This window comes from Mytilus trossulus, chromosome 1, assembly GCF_036588685.1.
Source record: "Mytilus trossulus isolate FHL-02 chromosome 1, PNRI_Mtr1.1.1.hap1, whole genome shotgun sequence".
Classification (NCBI taxonomy): domain Eukaryota; kingdom Metazoa; phylum Mollusca; class Bivalvia; order Mytilida; family Mytilidae; genus Mytilus; species Mytilus trossulus.
Window position 1 is genome coordinate 96102172 of NC_086373.1, and position 25226 is coordinate 96127397.

At 31.1% G+C, this 25226-nt stretch overlaps 1 protein-coding gene across 4 annotated transcripts; it reads right to left on the reverse strand.

Moving 5' to 3' along the window:
* Positions 1–1086: 1086 nt before the first annotated feature.
* Positions 1087–24899, reverse strand: LOC134691824 (HBS1-like protein). Of its 4 annotated transcripts, none has more exons than XM_063552293.1 (17): positions 24755–24899; positions 23304–23372; positions 22360–22518; positions 21889–22029; positions 20877–20930; positions 8496–8889; positions 7788–7876; positions 7433–7592; positions 6883–6995; positions 6122–6238; positions 5375–5608; positions 4877–5050; positions 4203–4298; positions 3694–3797; positions 2923–3023; positions 1598–1742; positions 1087–1156 (listed from the first exon to the last, which is right to left on the reverse strand). In XM_063552293.1, exons 1-17 carry the CDS (start codon positions 24795–24797, stop codon positions 1106–1108), a joined length of 2244 nt encoding a protein of 747 aa, XP_063408363.1. In that variant the 5' UTR covers positions 24798–24899; the 3' UTR covers positions 1087–1105. The 4 variants fall into 4 exon arrangements, with proteins under 4 accessions (XP_063408363.1, XP_063408364.1, XP_063408361.1 ...); XM_063552294.1 differs by having other exon boundaries at positions 21889–22024; positions 22355–22518; XM_063552291.1 differs by lacking the exons at positions 1087–1156; positions 1598–1742; positions 2923–3023; ... (7 more) ...; positions 7788–7876; positions 8496–8889 and adding an exon at positions 13372–18490 and having other exon boundaries at positions 21889–22024; positions 22355–22518.
* Between the last annotated feature and the right edge of the window lie 327 nt (positions 24900–25226).

Below are 25226 nucleotides of genomic sequence, written 5' to 3' on the forward strand. Positions count from 1 at the left end.
AGCTTTTTTTTTTGGTTTTCACCATGATTTTTTGGTTACTGTTCAATTTATGCTCTTTTTCTGCTCCATTTTTTACACAAATAAAGAGAGCTATACATGCTATGAAATTCTTACAAATCTTGTCAACTACTGTATTGTACTTATTCACAAATATTTATACTGTGAACATCAAGGTTTTTGAGCAAGTATTTATAGTAACTGTTTTCACTTTTCAGAACCATTTAAAGTAAACTTTCTCTAAGTATGTGCTTGTCCCTAGTCAGGAGCTTGTAATTCAGTAGTTGTTGTTTGTTGATGTGTTACATATATTTTTTTTGTTAATTTTTTGTACATAAATTAGGTTGTTAGTTTTCTCATTTGAATTGTTTTACATTTGTCATTTCATGGCCTTTTATTGCTGACTATGTGATATGGGCTTTGCTCATTGTTAAAGGCTATACAATGACCTATAGTTGTTAATTTCTGTGTTATTTGGTCTCTTGTGGAGAGTTGGCAATCATACAACATCTTTTTATATATTCATTCACGCCGGGTTTGTTGGCTCAAATTAAGCAGCAATAGGTAGTAATATTTTCTATAACCACACCTTTAATTAAGAATTTATGGAATGCTGTTAAATAACTAGCTACTTCTGATGGTCTGACCTAAAAGCATAATATTAGCGCTATCAGCTAGTATTATGTTCTTAAAATTCTATGGTGTAGTTTTCGTTTTACTGAAGAAAATTGAGTTTTCGATGCCTAATTTATACAAAATCTGCCATTTTTTGTTTTGCACAATCTATAACGTGAAAATGAGCCATGTGACCCATTCTTCTTTATATCATTTTTATTTTAAAACATGATATAAACTACATTTTGACAAATTGTTAAAAAATTCTATGGATTTTAACTTAGACACCCATGTACCTTTAACAAGAATATATTGCAATCAACAAAAAATAACTGCCGTATATTTTAATGCAGCAGACATCAATCTTAGATTTTAGCCACAACTCTGTTTTACAGCAGCACTAATGTGTATCCTAAAACTCAATCTCCAATTTAAGGGATTATTCTGGTAAGGGGAGGTAATTACAAGACAACATAATCAATTGCACTTTATTTTAACTAGAAGATGATACACCTTCGTCAGTCTTTGACTTTGACTTCAACACCTGTGGAGAAAAATATAAAACTGTATAAGTGACATAAACAAAATGTAACTTCTTTAAACATAAACATCTCATATAAATGTTAACTTTTACAAACTGTCTGAAGATGATACCGTTAATCAAATGAATGCAGATTTCTTTGTCTTAAAGAAGTAATTGCAAAATTTAGCTTCTACATGTCATTCAAAATTTTTAAAAACTTGGGTAAAATTCAATAAGACATCAAGCAAACAAAAACGCCAACCTATATTTGTAAAATCTGAATATCTTTGTTTCTGTCTTAACAAACTCTATCACTTCTAAACTGTATAGCTTGAGGTTCAGTGTTGAAACCTGTTCTTTGACCTATAATGGTTAACTTTTTTAAACATTGTGACTTGAATGGAGAGTTGTCTCTATGGCACTCATAACACATCTTTTCATTTCTATTTAGTTAAGACCAACCTCTTCAACAAGTCCAGCAGCAATAGTATGGCCACTATATCTTAACATAAATCTTCCTAAATCTTTATAGTCTTTGTATAATTCTAAACATATAGGTCGGTCAAATTCTAACTCAACAACTGCACTCATATTCTTCACTAAGCACCTGAAATATAAATATTTTGGACTATAGGACAATCAAATCCAAACTTCATTGAAGGAATCTTTTATATATATACATGAAATTGATATATTAAAACTATTCTGTAACAGAGGTCTTCTAAATTCTTCTAAAACAACATCACAACTGTCATGTCCTTTCACAGAAAGTTAACTTATAGATTGATAAAAGTTCAAATCAACCGGTCTGGTATCAGTTAGTAAATCCATTGCACATTAGTTAATTTCAACTAGCCATAACTGACCTTTATCCTATAAATATTCAAGAAATTCAATAAAAAAAAAAAAAAAATCAATGATATAAAGAATAAACTCATCATAGATACCAGGACTAAATTTAGTATATATGCCAGACACGCGTTTCGTCTACAAAAGACTCATCAGTGACACTTGAATCCAAAAAAGTTAAAAAAAGCCAAATAAAGTACGAAGTTGAAGAGCATTGAGAACCAAAATTTCTAAAAGTTTTGCCAAATACAAGTGGCGCTAAGCATATATTAATTAATTTATTTTATTATATTTTCAAGTTACCATATCAAACTTTAATTGGTTAAAACAAGGGGATACATTCTTTTCTACTCCCTTACCCTTCACAGTGATGCTGGTTTGTTATTTACAGTGTTTCTATGAAAATGACGTCTTACTTTATAACTTTCAATTTAAAAATTAAAAGACAATAATAGACAACTTTCAAGTTCAATGCATTTCTGTCTAAAACTTTGATTTTAGTAAATATCATTCATGCTTTAAGGGGCATCAATACTTTCATTCCATTTTGAGAAAGTGGGTGGAAAACTATAATGCTACATTGCACAAATTATTTTCAAACTGAATTCTCATAATTGGCAATCAGCACTGCTGTCATTGGAGAATTGTGATAAAGCACATACAGAACAAACAGTATTTCTAGTTATACTGCACAAAGATGATCACTTAAGATGCTTGATGAATGTTAACAGTGCAGAGATACAAATGATCCCCTCTATCTGGTAAATGACGTCATAAAGGCATGCATAATTGACGAGTTTTTTCGGGTGAAGGACAAACTTGAAAGTAGTCTATTAACACAGCATTCAGTATAATTATAATTAAAATAAATAAATCAAAGCTGAGAGCAAATTGTAACCACAAGAAAACATTGTAAACCTAGTGGAATTAATACTTACTTTGGTTTATTTTTTATAACTTCTCCTGTACTTTTATTAAGTTGACTGTTGAGTCTTTTTATCACAGCAGGTTCAGTAATGGACTGATAATGAAATACAACCTAAAATAAAAAATAAAGGTAAAATTAATTACCAAGTTCTGTTTAACTAGATTGGAGCCTACATTACTCACTTATGTCTTATTGCTTACCAAGAACTAAAACCAATGGTTTAAATTTATAACTACAGACCAATTATTCCAATTAGCAGTTAGTATCATTTCTGACTTGTATTCTATACCTTTTTGGATGAAAAAAAAAATCATTTTAAGTCTCAATGTATAATTCATAAAACATAACATATTTAGAACAATAAATCCAGTAGATAGGCTGTAAAGTATATCAACAAAGATTAAAGACCTTAGTTTTATGCAATGATTCGTCTGGAGTGCAGTAGCACTGGCCTAATATAAGTTATCAGAAATTTTTTTCTAAGCACACTGGCACTGGCCTAATATCAGTTATCAGATTTTTCTTCTAAGTGCAGTGGCACTGGCCTAATATGAGTTATCAGATTAAAATCTCCATTCCAGCTGACACAGTGAAATAGATGCCCCCTCACCATTGGCTCTATTGAAAATAGATGAAGTTTCACCATATTTTTCAACACCTGACACTCCTTCGAGGTATTAGAGAATTGAAGTGTACTGGTAATATAAAAAATATTTAAGAAATCCATTTTGTTTTATTCCAGATTTTTGTTTGTTTGAGTGCTTGAATATTTATATCGAACCATAAATCCTTTAGTTATAGGAATCTCCACATTAAACAACACTATTTTAGCTTTTATTCTTGTAGCACTCTTCAATGGAGAGGTAGGATCACACAACATACTCCCTGCAAAAAATCATTTACAAACATAAAATGTGATAGCAAATCAACAATAGCTTATTCTTACCAGCGTCATCAAAGTATTAAATATCATTGTTCTTTCTATATATGTTACCCAACCTATATGTCTGAAAACTTTTCTGATCACTTCATCAAAGATCTACTGCTTTATATATCTTGAAATTAAATTGCTTATTTTGCATCTATTATATCTGGTAGATGAATAATTTCTTGAATTTTTTCCAACAAATCAAACAATATATCCAATAAAAACTTTTTTAAACCTAATAATACTCTCAGTAGCAAAGTTTTATTAATGAAAATAAGTCAAAAGCCTAAAACTTGTATATTCCAGTAAAATTAAAAAGATATTGTTTAATAAAAATCATAATGCTACATTTGTATACTAACCAACATGAATGTTGTTCATATCCATGCCTGTAATAGTAACTGTCACATGATCACCAGCAAAAGCACATGGATAAGAGACATCATTGATAGCTAAACCTGAAAGTTGCATAATCAACAGATTATAGAATTATATACATTAATGAAATAATGACAAACAAAAACCAGCTCATTAATTTACTGATCTGGTATTTCAGGATATAATTTGATTGAAATGCAGTGAAAATAAAAAAAAAATAATAGGAGGTAACTCTGTAATTTCCCATCATTCTAACATCATTCTAACCATAGCTATCTAGAGATTTCTCACATTACCAGACACTAAGAAAAAAAAGGCTGTTTTGTCTGAGGTTTTTCTTTTAACCATGTTTTAAAAATCTTTCAAAGCCTGGTGCCTAAATACAAATGTAAATGCAACAGGGACAGTAATGCACATGTGAAGCCAAAGGTACTTACAGGATACAAATTCTCCTGTAAGTCTGTTTTGGATATTTTATATACCAAGTAATGTGACAAATAGAAAATTGACACTTAAGAGAGTTGTCTTATTGGCAATTATACCACATCATCTTATTTCTATATAATTCTTTGTCATAATATTTTCATCCCCATTTCTTGTAAAACATAAAAATAACATCCAAGGAATGAGGTTGTTGTCATATATTGTACATGCTAACCTTTAACTGCCACAGAATCCCCACTAGGAAGAACCAGTAATCTGTCTCCAGGTTGTACTGATCCTGTCACTATCCTCCCAGTAACACTGAATCCACTTCCCATACCCTTAAATATATCTCCAACACACAATCGGAATGGTTTGTCAATAGATCGAGTCACAACTTTAAACTTATCTGAAAAATAGAGGACAAAAAGTATCTGAAATTAATCATATAGCTGTAGAAGAAATTTCTGATTTTCAAGTGTATCCGTAATAAAATGTCAAAAATCCAGTTACAATCCTGTACTAAAAGTCAAACCAAATATATTTTAATGACTATTATATGTTATACAAGAAACAGAAAATAACAAACTGATTGCATAGAATGTATGTTGCATCCTAATATAAAAGACAAATCCTAACTGTTAATGGAAATACCATCATCTTGGGGAACTATCCAGTGTTTATCATCTTCTGGTAAATTCATTGAAACCAAAGCCTTGGTATATCTACTTACCAATTTGTTCCTCAAGCGTACTGCCTTTATACCATGACTCAAGTTTAGGTTCTGGAATTCTCCCTGTTAAATTAACACCACTTATTCCACTACAGGGAATAAATGATATATCATTTTCTTTATATCCAACTTGTTTTAAAAACTGTCCTAATTTTTTGGTAATATCATTATATCTAGTTTCTAACCAATCAATAGTGTCCATTTTATTCACTGCAACAATTAGTTGTGTTACGCCTGAAAAATATATAATCTTTTGTGAATACTCTAGTAAATATGAAACAAAGCAGATCTAATAAATACTGTGCTCTTTCCAGTTTTGACATTCATAAAATGAAGTTCATCCGATGCAGTGAAAAGGATATTTGCTAGATCCAAAATGACTCCAGCAATGCTTCCAACACATCATTGTAACTGTACATGTACTCATAAAATGGTTACAATAAATTATTATTTTAACTCTTGTCACCTTGAAATTGAGTGCAGATGTCATCCAATATAAAGTAATGTTACAGGTCTTAATGGAATTGCATTAAAATTTGACAGTTTCTGACTTTATACAGATTCTCTTTACTTAATTAAATTGTCCGTTTGGTATTTTTTCGCCACTCTGTTAATGTAAATCATTGCCTGTCCTCTGAGTTGTAATTTTACAAACATAGAATCTGTCAGTTCTCAATTCTGTCCAGCTTTCCCCAAGCTCAATTATCTAGTCACAGGTCCCAATTAAAACCCTGGTTTTTTTCTTACCTAAGGATCTGGCTAAAATAGCATGTTCTCTAGTTTGGCCCCCAAGTTCAAATCCTGTTTCAAATTCTCCTTTAGTGGCATTAACTACCAGTATGGCTACATCTGCTTGTGCTGTTCCTGATTAAAAGATAAATATAACAATCTTTCATCTGATGTACATGAGATACAATACATGGAATGTTCTCAAATTTGAATTAATGGAGATGTTAGCTTTACAAATCAATGGCAAATCAAAATGACATTAAGTTTATAATGCCAGACCAATTAAAGATACTTCATTTATAACAATAATAATAAAAAAATATCATTTAAGGTGGTACCCAACACTTTCACTAAAATTAATTTGGCTCGTTTAATTTTCATGAAATTTTGACAAAGTGTTAACTTTGACCCTTTAACCAAAATTTTGAACCAACCATTTTATCAGAAAAATTACACTGGTTATATAGCAGTTTGTCAAACACCAATTTAATAATTGAGAAGCTTAGTATTCCCTTTACAACACAACGTAATTAAAACTTTTAACTGATTTTACAGAGTTATCTCCCTGTAGTGTTAGGTACCACCTTAAAAGAAACACTCCACTTTATCATCACATGTATTAACTTTGTTAGAGGCATGATTTGGAAATCTGAGTGAAATTAATCAGTTGTCAGATGACAAAAAAATAATCTAATCTCTGAGCTTCATACCCATTATCATATTTGGTATAAAATCATATAGAATTTTTATATATTTTTATAAACATGCTATAATATTACCTGTTATCATATTTGGTATAAAATCTTTGTGTCCAGGAGCATCTAGTAAGGTTATAACCTTCTTTGGAGTCTCAAATCTGGACTGAGCAATATCCATAGTAACACCCCGAGCACTGCCAAATATATGACAAATGAAAATAGCAAATAATTTTAAACAAATCATAAAGAATAAATCTTAATCGTACATTTATAAAGCAACACACTTTATTCACTAAACTCGTTAGTTAATTAAAGCTGTTTATATGTGAATAATGTACTGAAATAGCAAACTTGAATATAATTTTAGGTAACATCCAAGAAACTTTTTACTCTGGGGAGTTAACATATTAAGTGCTATTGATTGTTGCTTGAATAACATACAGTGGTAATCTTTTGTGAACTGTATGTAGAGGTTTACATGAGTTTATCCTTAGAAATATGTGTGTGAGCAAGGTTTGTCTATAATTTTACCAGATACTTTTTTATTGGTTAATCAGCAATACAGCAGTCATAGTTTTGAAAACAACCACCAGGACAAAATAAAACTTTTAAACCTTATATTAACACTTACCGTTCCTCCTCAGTTTCATCAAGAACCCAGGCGAAGGCAAATGATCCTTTGCCTAACTTCTTAGATTCCTGTTCATATTTATGCATGATTCGTTGGTTTATCTCCCCTAGCTGGTACAACAGATGACCCATTAGAGTACTCTTTCCAGCATCTACATGTCCTATATAACAACAAAGTGATTTAAAAACTATAATAAAATTTATACATTATTCACTTTTTACATTATAGCATAAGCTTTCTTCAGAAAAAGTTCATAAGAAGAAAATACTTAACAGTAAAGCTGTATGTCTGTCAATTTCAAGATGGTAGAAAGCTAGGACACTTATAACAATAATTTCCTGCAGAATATATTTACCTATAACAACCATATTTAATTGATCCTTTTCTGCAAGTCTTTTGTCATATTCTTCCTTCATTTTTGCTGGATCTAATAACAACTTGGCTCTACAAGAAATTTTAATATTATTTTTTTCTTCAAAATGTAAATATTTTTCTCTTCAAATCATTAATGATAATAATTTCAAAATTTCTTTTATTATTTGATTACACTGATGTGGCATTTAGTGTTGATGTCTTGTGAATAGTTTTTCAATTCTATATCTGAATGACTTTTAAGTTATGGGATGAAAATTACTTATCTAGGAACATGCCTTGTTGACCATAATCACAAATTGTTGAACTGTTTAGATGTTTGTGTGTACCTCAAACTTAGTCCTATGTACTTGGTTTGATTCAAAGATTTACATCTGGTATGGAGATATGCGTCAATGATTTCAGTAAAACGTTTTGAAGATGATCAATGCTGAGTGATGAAAATAGCTCATATGTTGTTTTGTTTTTTTACATTAACAAGGCTGTTGATGATTTTTTAAATTGTTTCACATTTGCCATGTCACAGCTTTGTATAGCTTACCATACAGTATAGATTTTGCTCATTGTTGAATACTGAACAATGACCTATAAATGTTTACATCCAGGTCCTTTGGTCAGGTAGACATTTTATTTTCATACCACATGTCTATATTTGTACACATCTGTTATATCTGACATAATTTGAACTTACTTAGAAGCACTCCTCGGAATAGCTCCAAGAGATGGGTCTTTTTTAGGGGTCAAGAAACTGTCAGTTTTAGACTCCACTTTTAGAGTATCCCCTTTAGAATCAGATTTCACTGTCAGTACACCACTATCTGTTTTTAAATCGTTTTTTCCTGTCCGTAAATTACTGTCTTCAGAATTACTAGCTGCTATCCTTCCTTTATCACTGTCAATATTTAGACTAGTTTTCACATTATTAGATAATGTTTGAGACTTTTGCAAAGATTCACTTTTATCTGAATTTAATTGACTGTTTGTGGCTTGATCACTACTGTTTAGTGTCTTTTCAGGACTTTTAGAAGATTGTCTCCCCTTCGGTGGTACTTTCAATATCACTGTTGGTGGGGCTGTGGCAAATGCTACAATGTCAGCAAATAAAACATTAATTCTGAAAGTAAAATGTTAATGCAAGCTAAACCTAAGTAGAAACAGTTCATGAAAATATAATGAAGTCTAGTCATTTTTTACTATTTTTTAATGTTACTTGCAAAATATGGGAAAATGAAAGAAATATGATTTCAAAGTTACCTCTGGATACTGCGTTTTGATCATAAAGAAGCTTCTGTAAAATTTTCATAAAATTCTATGATGTTTGACAAACTTATTGATGTGTAAAAAAAACTTTTAACTACAGTCTGAACCATCTTCGCTAGCCAAGGGTTACAATCCCCTCCCCTCCTCTCCACCCTAGGCAGATTGAGATGGAATTTCAGAGACACAAGGTAATGATTCTTATTGTTTGCAGTCATAACTGGATGCATCCAATCTAAAATCACCTATAACATGATCAAGTGTAAATGTAAGTAAACAATTGCCACATGCTGATTGTGCAACAAGTCTGTACAGCAGAACACACACAGACAATATTAAGGTAGATCACAGGTATATATTTTTTGAGACAGAATTTTTTGCCGAAAATTTGCCGAAATGAAGATTTTACTATGCTCTTTTCAAAAATTTAATGAAAAGTATGGTTCACCGTGCTATTTTTCAAGCAGTGAGTCGTTGAAAATTGCCAAAATTTGGTTAGTTTGTTCATGAAAAAACACATTAGTGTGCATAAAAAAAATTCTATGAGATAGAATTTTGAAATAAATTGTGAGAAGAAAGATTTCATAATATGTCTTAAGAAAATAAAAAGAAAGCATGGTGTCACCGAATTTGTTTTCCTGCTACAAGTAAAAATAAAAAAAATCCCTATAAGTCCAGTGTAAATTTTGTACTAAAAGAGTTATCTCCCCTTAAATGGCTCATTTGAAAAAAATGATTTTCACACCAAAAAAAATGATATTTGTTAAAATATTTTGTATAATACGATGAATTAACAAGTTATTTTCAAATAGAAAAAAACAGTCTTACTATTGAATTGCAAATATGTCTCTAAATTTGCTGATTTAGGCAAATAACTAGACCTATTTTGTACTGTGATTGTATAATCCAAGATGGCGATATACCATCAATCTACCTTAAGTGACAATTTAAATGTTTATTTAACTATTAGAAGTTCCTGTGTATGTTTCTTGCACAAATGTTGTAATGTCAATCAATATATATTTTCTTTTTCTGCTTCACCAAGTGTGTAGACTCTAGAAGCTATCATGTTTTCCTCTTCACTAAAGAGTGTTCAAGTGCTACTATTTGTCAAGAATAATGTATCTGCCAAAGATGGAGAGAAGGGAAGTGGATCATATTCCTTGAATAGTGAAGATGATACAATTGCACATAAAATATCATTGACTTACCATTACTGGTTCATTAAAAACTGACATTAATAGTTTGTTATTAATTGTGCTGTTAGATTTCTGGTTTGAATTGCTTCACATTTTTCATAGCAGACTACTTTTACTCATTTTTTAAGGCCCTACAGTGGCTGATTGCTACCACTTTATTTGAACATTGGTAGATAGTTGTGCAATTACATCATTTTTTTAAAGTCCATGGACCATAAATAAGGGGGCAGAACCAAATAATCTCCACGAATATGAGATGAGCCAATGCTGATACAACAGGGGCCTTGTCAAGTTAATGCCGTCTTAGGATTAAAATGGTCGATTCGAAAGATGTTGATATTGTTTACAAATATAGACTTTTAGACTGATGATTCTAGAACATTGTAGAAAATTTCAAAATAAATGTGCTGGGCTGACTAAAAGATCCCATGCCATTCCCGTCTCATTATAAATTGTCGGGTTTTTTTGTGTTGCTCATGTAAGTTTTTCATTTCTTCAGATTTTTTCAATGTTCTTTGATGGTCAGTATTTGAAACTATGACCCTTGTGCAGATACTATCCCATGTCTTCTTCTAAAAGTTATTTGTCATCACATGTACCGGTAATAAGTTGGTGAATAAAATCCCCTATGCTTATTTACCACAGCAAACAGAATTTGTATTTTAGGTTCAGATTTTTTTTCTGTTATTATACTCATACTAATTCTATACATGTAATGAGATTAGTATTACCAGTATGTAAAAACTTTAAATATATATATAAAGATTTAAGAATTCCCTTTGAAGGGCACCAATCATTCCCATCTACCAGGGTTCACGTGGATAGGCATGTATATTTCCCAGTTATCAGGTCCCCATTGATAGGTATGAAACATTTACAGTAAACAGGGTCCCCATTGATATAATAATAATAATAATAAATTATAACCAGATGCTCCGCAGGGCGTAGCTTTATACGACCGCAGAGGTTGAACCCTGAACGGTTGGGGCAAGTATGGACACAACATTCAAGCTGGATTCAGCTCTAAATTTGGATTGTGATTAAATAGTTGACACAGCATAGGTTTCTGACACAGAATGAATGTGTTCTAATGAACTTAATTTTTTTTGTTTTCTCTTAGAGCAATTCACTATGCTGTTGAATATTAATCCTCTCAAAAAAATGTTTGAAGAAATTTTCTTTTTTAAATGAGAAAAATTGAACCCAATTTTTTAACCACATCCCCCTTTCCCTTATTCCAAAACTAATCTCAATTAAAATATTCTAATGGAGTTTGCAACAATAACTACTCATTTAAATACATCATAAAATATTAAGATGTAAAAAAAACAGCTTGTTATCACTGAATAGTAAAGATTATTTAAATTTATCAGTGGGTAGTAAAAAGTGAATATACATTGTATATTGTATATAACAAAGATTTAAGTTGATTCTGGAAAAAGAAAGATAACTCCAATTAAAAAAAAATCTTGCTATTGCACAATATTGTGCAATAAGATATTTCTTGCTTACTATTCTGGACAAAGAAAGATAACTCTAATTAAAAAAAAATTTGCTATTTCACAATATTGTGCAATTAGATATTTCTTGCCATTGCGCAATACTGTGCAATTGAAAAGACTTGCTATTGCACAATACTTAATATAATAATTTTAGATCCTGATTTGGACTAACTTGAAAACTGGGCCCATAATCAAAAATCTAAGTACATGTTTAGATTCAGCATATCAAAGAGGCCCAAGAATTCAACTTTTGTTAAAATCAAACTTAGTTTAATTTTGGACCCTTTGGACTTTAATGTAGACCAATTTGAAAACAGAACCAAAAATGAAGAATCTGCATACACAGTTATATTTGGCATATCAAAGAACCCCATTTATTCAATTGTTGATGAAATCAAACAAAGTTTAATTTTGGACCCCGATTTGGACCAACTTGAAAACTGGGCCAAAAATCAAGAATCTAAGTAAATTTTTAGATTCAACATATCAAAGAACCCAACCGATTCATTTTTTTGTCAAAATCAAACTAAGTTTAATTTTGGACCCTTTGGACCTTAATGTAGACCAATTTGAAAAGGGAACCAAAAGTTAAGAATCTACATACACAGTTAGATTCGGCATATCAAAGAACCCCAATTATTCAATTTTGATGAAATCAAACAAAGTTTAATTTTGGACCCTTTGGGCCCCTTTTTCCTAAACTGTTGGGACCAAAACTCCCAAAATCAATACCAACCTTCCTTTTGTGGTTTTAAACATTGTGTTTAAATTTCATTGATTTCCATTTACTTATACTAAAGTTATTGTGCGAAAACCAAGAATAATGCTTATTTGGGCCCTTTTTTGGCCCCTAATTCCTAAACTGTTGAAACCAAAACTCCCAAAATCAATCCCAACCTTTCTTTTAGGGGTCATAAAACTTGTGTCAAAATTTCATAGATTTCTATTAACTTAAACTAAAGTTATAGTGCAAAAACCAAGAAAATGCTTATTTGGGCCCTTTTTGGCCCCTAATTCCTAAAATGTTGGGACCAAAACTCCCAAAATCAATACCAACCTTCCTTTTATGGTCAGAAACCTTGTGTTAACATTTCATAGATTTCTATTCACTTTTACTAAAGTTAGAGTGCGAAAACTAAAAGTATTCGGACGACGACGACGACGACAATGACGACGCAGATGACGATGCCAACGTGATAGCAATATACGACGAAATTTTTTTCAAAATTTGCGGTCGTATAATAATAATAAATTCTTTATTTAAAGAGGGTAGTTACAATAACTAATCTTACCTGAGGCCCTCAAAATGTCAAAGATTGCACATCTTCATGCTTCTCACCTTCATATATTCAGTATTTGCAGCAGTGTATAAATGTCAAATGATAGGCAAGTATTGTTTTCAGATACTAACCTATCATCCCATGTCTTCTACTTCAAATTATTTTTCACCACAAGGGGCCCTAATAACTGGAATTAAGTCATGCCCATCATGATTTTCAAAACATTTACCGTATGTTATATCTTCAGTATGTGTTACTGATGCCATTATAGTCTATTTAATTGCAATTGTGTTCATAAGTGTATGCGCATGTGTGTGTAGTTTTACAAAAGATAATATATTTATATAACACCATAAAAATTTATTAACCAATGGAAAAATATTCAAAAAATACAAAATCTACATAACAATATCATATTTGTTAGTACATATAAATACAATTAATCATGAAGGTGGGAGCATCAAATTAAAGTGAGCTTTTAAAAAACTGTACAAAATGACCATATTACTTAATAATATGTCTTCAATTTTTTTAAATCTATGTATTTTATACCATAATATCTTTTCAACATACCAACATACATCATATAATCCTATTTACCATGCAAAATAAATGGCACAGTATTTTAATTCATTTAATTGCCTCATCATGGAAACATTTGTATACAATAATACGATTTAATATGATAGAATTGATGTAGTTCTTATTTCATTGTTGCAAACTCTAGAAAGAAATTATCACATATCTCTGTCTAAAATTTAATTTTACCATCAATTATTGGTTTATTTAACATAGTTAAACAATTTCAAATACATTTTTTTAGCTATGCAGATAATCAAACAAAATTACAAGTTGCATTTACCATCACAATTCATTCTAACAACATCATTTATTTAAAATATCATTGTTCACTCAAACTATACAAAGTTTTGTTGTTAATTACATTTCTAAACTTACTATTGCGTACTGTGTCATATTGCACATAATTATAACATGACAAGAGCAAACTGAATTTATATGAATGAAAAGTTTACTTAAGGAATGTTTACCTTAGAAAAAGCAATTAAACACCAAAATTGTACAACTATTACGTCATATATTCAGTATTTCAGCAGTGTATATATGTCAATAGATATCGTAATTACAGTATTTCCAGGAGTGTACAAAGAATCAAATGTAATGTGACAGCCAAGTCAGTGAATTTATAATAGATAATATCATATTCTTATTTAAAAGTATTAAGCATTGAGTCAAATAATTAAAATAAAAATCAATACTCCATCAACCTCTGACAGTATGAATTTATATGTAGATATTATGATACAGATGCTATATTTCCAAAATTATAAACACTTTTTTTTTTAAATTCCTATTTTTCATGTAGAATGATAGCTATTATGGTCAAAATAGGATTATAATGTGACATAGACCAAGCCACTGCAAATGTGATATGTAAGTAAAGCGATAAAAATTTATTTCAAATTTTTATAAATTGTGTACAGCATAACATTTCATCAAGAATCAACATAGTGGGTCTCATTGGGGTCTAAGCGTGATGTGGAATTGCCGATTTTTGAAAGTCGAATTATTGTGGCGTGAAAACAGGAAATGAGGTCTTGCAGGACCCGGGAAATGACAAAAAAATTAGAATTGCTTACGCACATAGTGTAAGTGGGATACAGGAATCTAACAAAACAGTAAGCGGGATCCGGGATCAGAACCCCCCAATGAGACCCCCAACATAAGTGTCTATATTTCCTGAATCTTTATCTACTGTGTTAGACTTTGTATGCCTTCAGCTGTTATCTGCTCTTGGTCACATTAGCGTTGTTGTCTCTTTCACACATTACCCGTTTTCATTCTCAATTTCATTTATTAGTTTACAAATGAAAAGTTAGTCCTAGTGATATTTAATGCTGCCAATATTATGCTACTGAGATGATGAACAAAAGAGAGAAATTGTAAATGAAACATGTAATATCATAAATTATAGCACTTAAAATTAAATATTGCTTACATAATTATGTCCTGTGCCAAAATTGAAAGGGAACATTTTGTTCTAGCAGCTGAGATCAAACATCATAAATACATGTATATACAATAATCAAATAAATAACAATAATACATAATTATAAAAACATTAATAAATATGAATGCATATCCTACTATGAAACATGTGAAGAAAATAAACTCATTATAGATACCAGGATTGAAATTTTGTATTAACGCCTAATGTGATTTTGTCTTCAAAAGACTCATCAGTGACGCTTGAATCAAAAAAATAAAAAAGGCAAAAAAAGTATGAAGTTGATGTGCATTGAGAACCAAAAATTCCTAAACTTCTACCTTACTTATTTCAGATATCAGAATTCTATTGAAATATTTCTATAGATTTATGCAAGTCAGATACAGGAACAAGATGTATAATCAACAAAAGTTGTGGCAAAGGACTTTCTAAATTTATTGATGAGAAGTATATGTCATCTAACAGCAACATAAACCCTTAGGTAGTAACAAGTCAGTATACAGACTTAAACAAAAGTTAAAATTGTATGCTATTCCTTTGCAGAGTTCCCAGTTAAGTTAGTTTATATAATTTCTTTTAAAGGTGGCCCCCTTGAATTACTGCCATTCATTTTGCAATAAGGTTTTCCCAAAGTAATATCATTTCTATATACATTCCTATCAACATTCTTAATTTAGCAAATAACAAAAAATACTATATTTATAATACAAATATTAAACACATTCATGTATGAGAATATTTACAAAAGAACAATTTAGTACTTTATGACTGATTCTGTGTGTGCCAAAAAAATATACAAACATTTTGTTTACTGTATACATGTATAATATATATATATGCAATTTTTCTTGGATTTTCCTGAGGAAATATTTCATTCAATTTACACTTTCGCTGGATTTTATTTCATACAAATTTAGTCTCTTCCAAAGTTAAAACAAGAATGTGTCCCCAGTACACAGATGCCCCACTCGCACGATCATTTTCTATGTTCAGTGGACCTTGAAATTGGGGTCAGAACTTTAATTTGACATTAAAATTAAAAAAGATCATATCATAAGGAACATATATACTAAGTTTCAGGTTGATTGGACTTCAACTTCATCAAAAACTACCTCGACCAAAAACTTTAACCTGAAACTTGACAGACAAACGAACAGACAGATGAACAGACGCACAGTCCAGAAAACATAATGCCCCTCTACTATTGTAGGTGGGGCATAAAAAATAAATCTTTTTCTTAAAATCAGTTTAAGCAAATTCCAAATCTCATAATATCAGTATGGCACACACAGAATGATTTTGTTATCAGCTTCTTTATTTATAGTACATGTGCCAGGTTCTTCCCTTTAAAACACATTCCATTTCATTCTGTCTACCTCTACCATTCTATCTGTCTTGTCTCTATTTTCTCTGCTTCAACACAGGATATTCATTGTTTATCAACAGTTTTAGTACTTGGTGTTCTTTCTGGTAAAGCTGCCGTTTTAGTATTCTATCTACCTCTTTCTCATAATCATACAATAGCTGTTGTCTAATAATCATGTCTGCTTAAAAATGGATTTTGGATGTTCATTTTTTCTCACCAGTTCTAGTAAATGCTGCTTTCTGTTTAGATCTGACAATATCATCAGGTGACGGAGTAGTAAAATCAAATGGAATAATCTCATTCATAATGTTACATGACCTTTTAATATTCTTCATTTGATGAGTATAAGAAAATTGACCGTATTTCCTTTTCTTATTTATCTTATAATTACAATCATAAAGACATAAAACCTGTCCAAGAAATGAGGCCTGAAATTTCACAAAGTCACATTGAACAGTATTAATAGTCTCTTCAGAAAAGGTTGGAAGTAGCACTTCATGGTCATGACCTTCAACTGATTCTTGTGCAATAAATTGTTTCTTTTCTTTTTTAACAGTTTGAGAAACTTTTGGAACAGACTTGACAATTTTCTTCCCAGCCAAATCAGTCAGTGAAATATTGGACTCCTTTTTCAAATTAGATATCTTTAAACCATCTAAATTGTATACTAATTTATCTCCTTGACTAGGTTTAACTTCATTAGATGATGTTTTTGACAAAGCTGCCAGTGATGTCATACTTTTCCCTGAGTTCTGACTATCGGTAGATTGTGTAGAGGAATTAACATGTGTTCCTGGTTGATCTGAAGACTGAGTTAAGCGTTTGCTAGGAAGTTGTTTTGATGGTAAAGCTAAATCTGACAATGATAATTGTTTAGCTGTATTATGTTTAACATTGGCTAATTCTGCCAAAGATGGTTGTGTTGACGTTCTTGTAGACTGAGAACTAGCCAGTTCTGCCAAAGATGGTTGTTTTGAAACTCCTACAGACCTAGAATTAGTCAGTTCTGCTAAAGAAGGTTGCCTTACTTGGATAGAAGAATCTTTAGCTATTTCTGCTAAGGAAAATTGCTTCCCTGTACCAGAAGGAAGTATTTTGGTCAAATCAGTTAACTTGCTTTTCAAGGTATCATGACCAATTTCAACACCAGATAATTTACTCTCCAATTCAGTCACCTGGTATTGGTTATCAGTTGTTTTATCTTTGTTCAAATTTGACACCCCTTTCTGACTGGCCAATGCAGACAAAGATGGCTGTTTGGAGGATGGTGTATTCTGACTGGTCAACTTAGACACTGATGGCTGCTGTTTGGATGATGCATTCTGATTGGTCAGCTCTGATAATGAAAGCTTCTTTGATAAATTTAGTCCAGATAAATCAGATAATGATGGTTGCTTAGCAGATGTTCTCTGGTTGGCCAATTGAGATAAAGATGGTTGCTTTGAAGACAAGTTTTGAGTAGCCAGTTGAGATAAAGGTGTATTTTGCTTTGCAAAATGTGATAAGGACGACTGCTGACTACATGATGAGTTCTGTTTAGCTAACTCTGATAAAGATGGCTGCCCTTTGCACTTTACATTCTGACCTGTTAATTCTGATAATGGTATCTGCTTTCTAGAAGAAACATTTTGTTTAGCCAATTCAGACAATGACTTATCTTTTGTAGAAACTGCTGATTGGTTTGCAACATTTATCAGAGCAGGCTGTTTGGAAGATAATGAATTCTGATTGGCTAGCTCTATAACTGATGGTTCATCAGGTGTACATGACAAATAATCAGAAGATCCAGTGGATGGATACTTTTCTCTTTTTCTAATGCCTGATTCTTGACCATCAGGTGTTGTGGAAAGACATTCTGATGAACCGGCGGAGGAATAATTAATAATTTTAGCTTTTAATGCAGTATTTGATATATTTTCTAATGAACTCTCAGAAGACCAGCTACCGCCATATTTCAGTATCCCTAAGGACTGTTTTAAATTATGAGAGAAATTAATTTTAGGGGAATTAGTATCAAGGGATTGTAAAAAGTCATCAAAATCATCATCATAATCTCCTTACCTTACAGATGCCAATTTTAATCCAATCACAATTGTTGTTATTAATATTTGTAATTGACCAATCAGATGTAGAGTTGTTTCAATGAATCACCATGCAGGAACAGGAAGAAATGAAAAAGAAAGAAAAGGCATGATGTTAGGCAAGATATATAGTAGCTAAATTCTGCATTACATAAAATAAACTTTCTGTTCTATAACTTGTTACAGCTGTTCTATGTATGATTTTAATCACTATTTTCTCAAACTTTCCTTCGATCTTTCTGTTTAATAATTTTCAGAATCGCACAACTTTACAGTTATGGTTTATACTCAGAAGTGTAGAAATAGTGTATAAAGTCATAAACCAACATAATTGACATTGCTTATTAAAATACAAATATAGCTATTGGTCTTTCAAACTTAAGGATTTTTCTCAGCTGCATCTCAGGGCTATTGCTCATTGATGATATTGCAACTTAAAAACTCCCTCTGGTTTAATCATCTATGATGATTGATATTTTACATCAATATTTGGCAAGTCATAAAATTATATTATTCCTTTATCACTTAAAAAGTATATTTAAATTAAACTGTAGACTCAATATCAAAAAAAATTATAAACAACAATGTTTTCTTAAAAATGTTTTCTTTCAATTAGACCAAAATAACATCAATGTTTTATAAACATTCAAATGTGGAAGCTTTATTTACATAGTAAGTTCCAATTGTGTTGGAAAATTTGATGGTTTATTGGTTGATATCCACCTAGTGGCAATTATCTATATAGAATAAATAAATAGATGCAATGAATACCTTTGTCATGCTATTACAGCAGAATGCATCAGGTGTGTAGGAAAAGGTAATATCTTTAGTTAGCTTGCTTGCTAGCTGAATCATGAAGTCATTATAAGGTTAGGTAAACTACCTTCTTTTAAGAGTTAGCTAGTCCGTAGATTACCAAGGCTTAAATTAAAATATCGTTTGTTTGCCCTTTACCGACCGACCCTTTAAATTCGTTCCGCCTGAAAATCTTTTATTTGCATTTTCCAGCAAGATTTTATTTTATTTTATTTTTTCGTTCCTATCAAAAATCTTATATTTGAATTTGCCGCTCAAACCTTTTTACTGGAATCCTCGGGTTTTACATTTGTCGTATAACGTCTAGTCCGTTTGGTATCACGTGAGCGTTTGACATGAACACTTGCATTTAGAGTTTCAAAGCATTTGTTTGAAATCGATATTGAACAGTACGTTACTCTGTATCTTTATACTTGATGAGAAGGGTTCATTTACAAAACTATCAACGTGTGTACAAACTATTTTGTAAACGGACGTTGTATTCTATGTAGGGATGGCCTTTTCAAGGACGTATAACTAGCATACGTCCTTGGCCTTTTTGTGATCCGTAGATCAGGATGATTATGTTAACGATGCCTTCGACCAGTATTGCTATATTCATTATATCTGACATGAACCAAAGGTGACAAACGCCTTTAAAGTGGAGAGTATTTGGCAGTAAAATCGCCTAAGTTTTCCATACAGATCATTTTATAAATGCGATGTAAAATATGTGACAATTGAGTTTCAACTTTCAAGTCTCATTGCATTTTAATTAGCAACATAGGCACAAACGAAAATTTAAACACTCTAGGGACTTTTTCTACTAGTAATGTATGTCTGCCTGGGCATATTTTACCAGGACAATATTAAACCTTATAGAAAACCTTTAGGTAGAGGTAAGCAAACAATGTACGTAGTACAGAATATTAGTGCAAGTTAAAACTCTTCAAAGTTCAAGGCATATAAACATTGAAAATATGCGACACAGCTCTATATTTTGATATTTGAAAACAAAATAGTAGTGCATATGAATTAACTTCACATTCTACATGACATTTTTTTTTCAAAACTTCCTTGGACTATGATACAACTTGGAACAGTATATCTAACAATATGTATGTTCCTGGATACAAATAGTCCCACAAACTTTTTAGCAAAAGCAAAACAGACAAAATGACATTATGAAGATTTTTTATCTATAAAATAAAATATTATACCTACCTGCCTACCAATGACAAAAAATATACCGACCCAAGTTATTTTTTTGGGGAAAAAATAAAATATTTTACCTTCCTACCTACCCTGTTTCAAAACATAGGGTCGGAAAAGGGCAAACAAACAATATTTTAATTTAGGCCCAATACATGTATATCTGTAGAACTAGACTACTCAATAAGGAGAGTAGTAAACCTAACCTAATAATGACTTTACAGTTCAGCTAACAAGCAAGCTAACCAAAGATTATTCTTCGACCTATGCACTCATTGCATTCTGGTGTAAAGTCTTAAGCTGTATTACCACAGTAATATTTGATCATAACTTTGGAGTATATTAGATGCATACCTTGTGATCTGTTCCTTCGTGAATCTCGAGGCTGTCTCTGTGGCTTTGGTGCATCTAAAAAGGAAAACCATCTTGTTCAATCTTATTTGGGTGATTACAGATTGTACAATTGTATTTATTATAAGCTTGGCTGTTAGGTTTGGAATTTCAGTCAGTGCAGATTGAACATTGTATTTATTCAAGCTCAGCTCACTAGGTCTCGGAATTCATTTCGAACAGATTGAACATTGTATTTATCTATGTTCATTAGGTCTAAGAATTCATTCAGTGCAGATTGTAAATTGTATTTATCTAAGCTTGGCTGTTAGATTACATTGTACATGTTGTATTGATTTAAGTTAGGCTAATCGGTCTTGGAATTAATTCAGTGCATATATTCTATGTTGCATTTATTTAAGCTTGGCTGATATTTAATCTGGCTTATATGATTTCTAAATCCTTATAATGTCGGTTTAATGTTGATGTTATAACACTTGCATATGATGTTATACAAAAAATTAGTGGTGTCAGACTTTAATAAAATATTTTAGTTATTATCAGAGTAGATTTTATTACACTTGTCTGTTTGATTCAGTTATTATTAGTGTAGATTTTATTTTGCAATTATTTAAGCTTGACTGATATTTAATCTGGCTTATTTGATTTCTAAACCCTTTTAATGTCGGTTTAATGTTGATGTTTTTACACTTGCTTGAATGATTTAGTAATTTTATCAGAGTAGATTTTATGTTGCAGTTATTCAATTTGCATGTTTGATTCAGTTATTATTAGTGTAGATTTTATGTTGCAGTTATTAAACTTGTCTGTTTGATTCAGTTATTATTAGTGTAGATTTTATGTTGCAGTTATTAAACTTGCCTGTTTGATTTAGTAATTATCAGTGTAGATTTTATGTTGCAGTTATTCAACTTGCCTGTTTGATTCAGTTATTATTAGTGTAGATTTTATGTTGCAGTTATTAAACTTGCCTGTTTTATTAAGTAATTATCAGAGTAGATTTTATTAAACTTGCCTGTTCCTGTTTGGTTAAGTAATTCGTTCAGCGTAGATTGTATGTTGTAGTTATGTTTGACAATGGTTTGAGCCATTATATGTTCAGGACAGGATTCTCCCAAGACATTTCTAACTTCATCCAGGCAAGAATTCAACTTGGCTAAAAAACAAATAAATATGATTAAAAAAAAGATTTCAGAATCATTTTTTGATGAGAGCATCTTGACAATTATGATTAAAAATTTACTATGATAATAGGGATATCAAATGAATGCATGATAATTTTATCGTGTCAGTCATTTTTCTAATATATTTTACACAAATACATGAATTATTTTTATATTAGTAGATAAAGCTGGGTGTTTTAGGAATTCTAATGATGCCATTATCTGGCACCCAAGTCAGAAGACTCTTCTGAAATCTCAGCATCACCTTTTTTTTCAATGATCAAGGACTTTTTTTTATACCAAATTTCACACCTACACCTTACCTTGGTCTGTTTCATTTAACTGTAACCTAGGTGTTCCTGCAGAATGATTGAGAATTGTATCCTCATCACTCTCTCCTTCATCCTCTTCAGGAATATTCTCTTCCACATAAGATGACAAGTTAACATTTCTTTCTCCTCTATTGAAAGTGAACTGTGCAGCTGTAAATATAACAACTTCTTGTTTATAATTAAATGTATAAGCTAACACATGAAACCTAATCAAGGAAATGCCTAAGAATTTCTATTAACCCTTACCATGTTGGGGCTGTTATCTTATGGATGAACCCAGAATACCATTATTTTAGCTCCAATTGCTCTCCATACCTTTTGGCGGTCAACTTTATTAGTATGACATTTATTTCGTAGTGTATATATATGTTATCTCAATCTGAAACCATTTAAAGTCATGATTCTCAGTTTTAATGTTCATTTTGAGCTAAAAATACGGACATTGAAAATTGAAATCTGATAAAACTGGGTGTTTTCTTTAGGTGCGGACTTCCCTTCGATGTCTAACACACGAAGTTCAGAGGCCTAAAACTTCAACAAACAGTGTTAACCCACAGGCATATAACAACTGCTCTTGTTTATTATTGAAATATGCCTAGGAAACAACTACTTCCAGGTGCAGGTTAACATGGTCCAGTTCAAGTAAAAATTCAGAAAAAGTTTTGAATTTTTTGTCAAAATTACCTTCTTTAGACACGTTAGATTTTATTGAATCAGTTTTACTACTTGGTTTTAAATTTCAGGTGGCATCATATGGTAGATGTACCACTATGGATTACCATAAAATGCAAAATCAATTCAATTGTACATGTATTTGATTTTTTTAAACTAAAACTGCACAAGTTCGTGGTTGTTTACAGTTTCATCCTACATTGAACCTTACCTTCGAAAGAGATACATGTATACATTAAATGTCCTCATGACTATAATATTACCTGTCCCTGGGGAGATACAATAGTTATCCTCTACTGAATGGCCAAGGTAATCATCATCTTCCAAAAAATCTGAAGAAAAAACAATAACAAATTTGTTTGATTGGTATTTATGGTATTTTTATTTCATGTTAATGTTAACTAATTAGAAAACCAGGCCAAAAACCTAGATAAAATGTACATAGTAAGATTCAACGTATCAAAACCCCATATATATTTAATTTTATTGAAAACAAACAAAGTTGTTTGGTCATTACTGTGGATCACTTTGAAAATGGGGTTGAAGTTTTTAAATCTTCATACACGGTCAGATTTAGCATTACATTGAATTAAACCCCATTAAAATTGGTCAAGAAATATGCAATTAATACAAAGAAATAGAAGGATATTGTTATAGGATTCTTTTTCCTAGCAACTCCCTAAAACTATTCCAACCTTCTTTTTTATATGTGGAACCTTGTGGTACATTTTCAAAGTGATCTATAGACTTATACTCAATTATTGTCTGACAATAAGGAACTCCTTGTATAATTGTTCATAACTCCTGTCATAACTGCTAAAAAAAACATTCTTTTTAAGCTATGGACCCTTTTGGTATAATTTCACAGAAATACATTCACTTTTATATTCACAAGTTATTGTCCTGAAGTGAAACTACAAAAACGATTGGGTGTGGGCCCTTATGGTCCCCAATTCTTAAACAGGTGGGACAATAATGGCCTGGCACAATCAAACCAAAACTTTCATTTGTGGTATGACCCCTGTGGCTGTGGTATAATTTCATTGAGATACATACACTTTTATTCAATTATATGTCTCGAAACGACATTATATGAATGTAAAAAAAAACTGATACAAACGTAGACATGATAGGACTCAAAATACATCTCATGATGTTGGAGTGGCATGTATATATACATTGAATAGTGTGCTTTAATGTTTGTGATTTTTATTTTTATTTCATTTACTTGGTTGATTTGTAAAAAAACACCCATAGCCTTTTAGATCTTCTAAACTGTTGTGCATTGTTCCTCTAACATATGACGTAAATTTGCTTTGTCAATCTAGACTGGTTCTACACTGGACAAAATGGTTTTGCCAAAATATAAAGATTACTAACATTACACATAGGTAAACTTGCTTTTTCTGCTAGCTCTCCATTGTAAATAAAAGTAAGATTAGGTTGTTTGAAAGTGGGGCAAGTTGGTAAAATAATGGGGTGATTTTGGCAACAAACCAAGCATGTTCTTAATTTTTAACAGGTCTGATGAAAAAAAACCGGACAAGCTTCAAAATCCAAGAAAATAATGGTCACTAAATTAAATAACTGCTTTATATCGAATAAACTACCGTACTACGTTTTTAAATTATTTCCCCCCAAATTTTTTAAATCATACAGTAAGAGAGGGTTTAATACTAGATTCATTTTTTAAGTTAGATGAATTTCGTTATACCTTCTTCATAGTTCATAGATCTGACATTCCTGTGTCGTGACATTGTGATCTCTCTTCGTTTATTTGTCTATTTTTCGTGTATCAAACATGTATTTTGACAGAAGCATATTGCCACATAAAGACGAAATGAACGACCTTGACCTAAAAGGCCTAGCTTTACTTGATATATTTTATTTTACCTTTTCCGATACAAAAAAAGTGGGACCAAAAAATAAATCAACAAATCAAAATAATTTCAAGATAAATTCTACGACATATTCTCAAAATTTTGAATATAAAAACAAAAAAGTTCGAAATTTTTATCAGAAAGACTAAATTAAAGGTGTGTAAATCCGAACTAGACACCCAGATCGGTAAAAATAAAATCAAACATTTTAACCATGATTTCAATAATATAAAACCCCCAATTAAAATTATATATATTTGTTTCATTATATACACAACAATGCACTCTGACGCTTTATTTGAATAA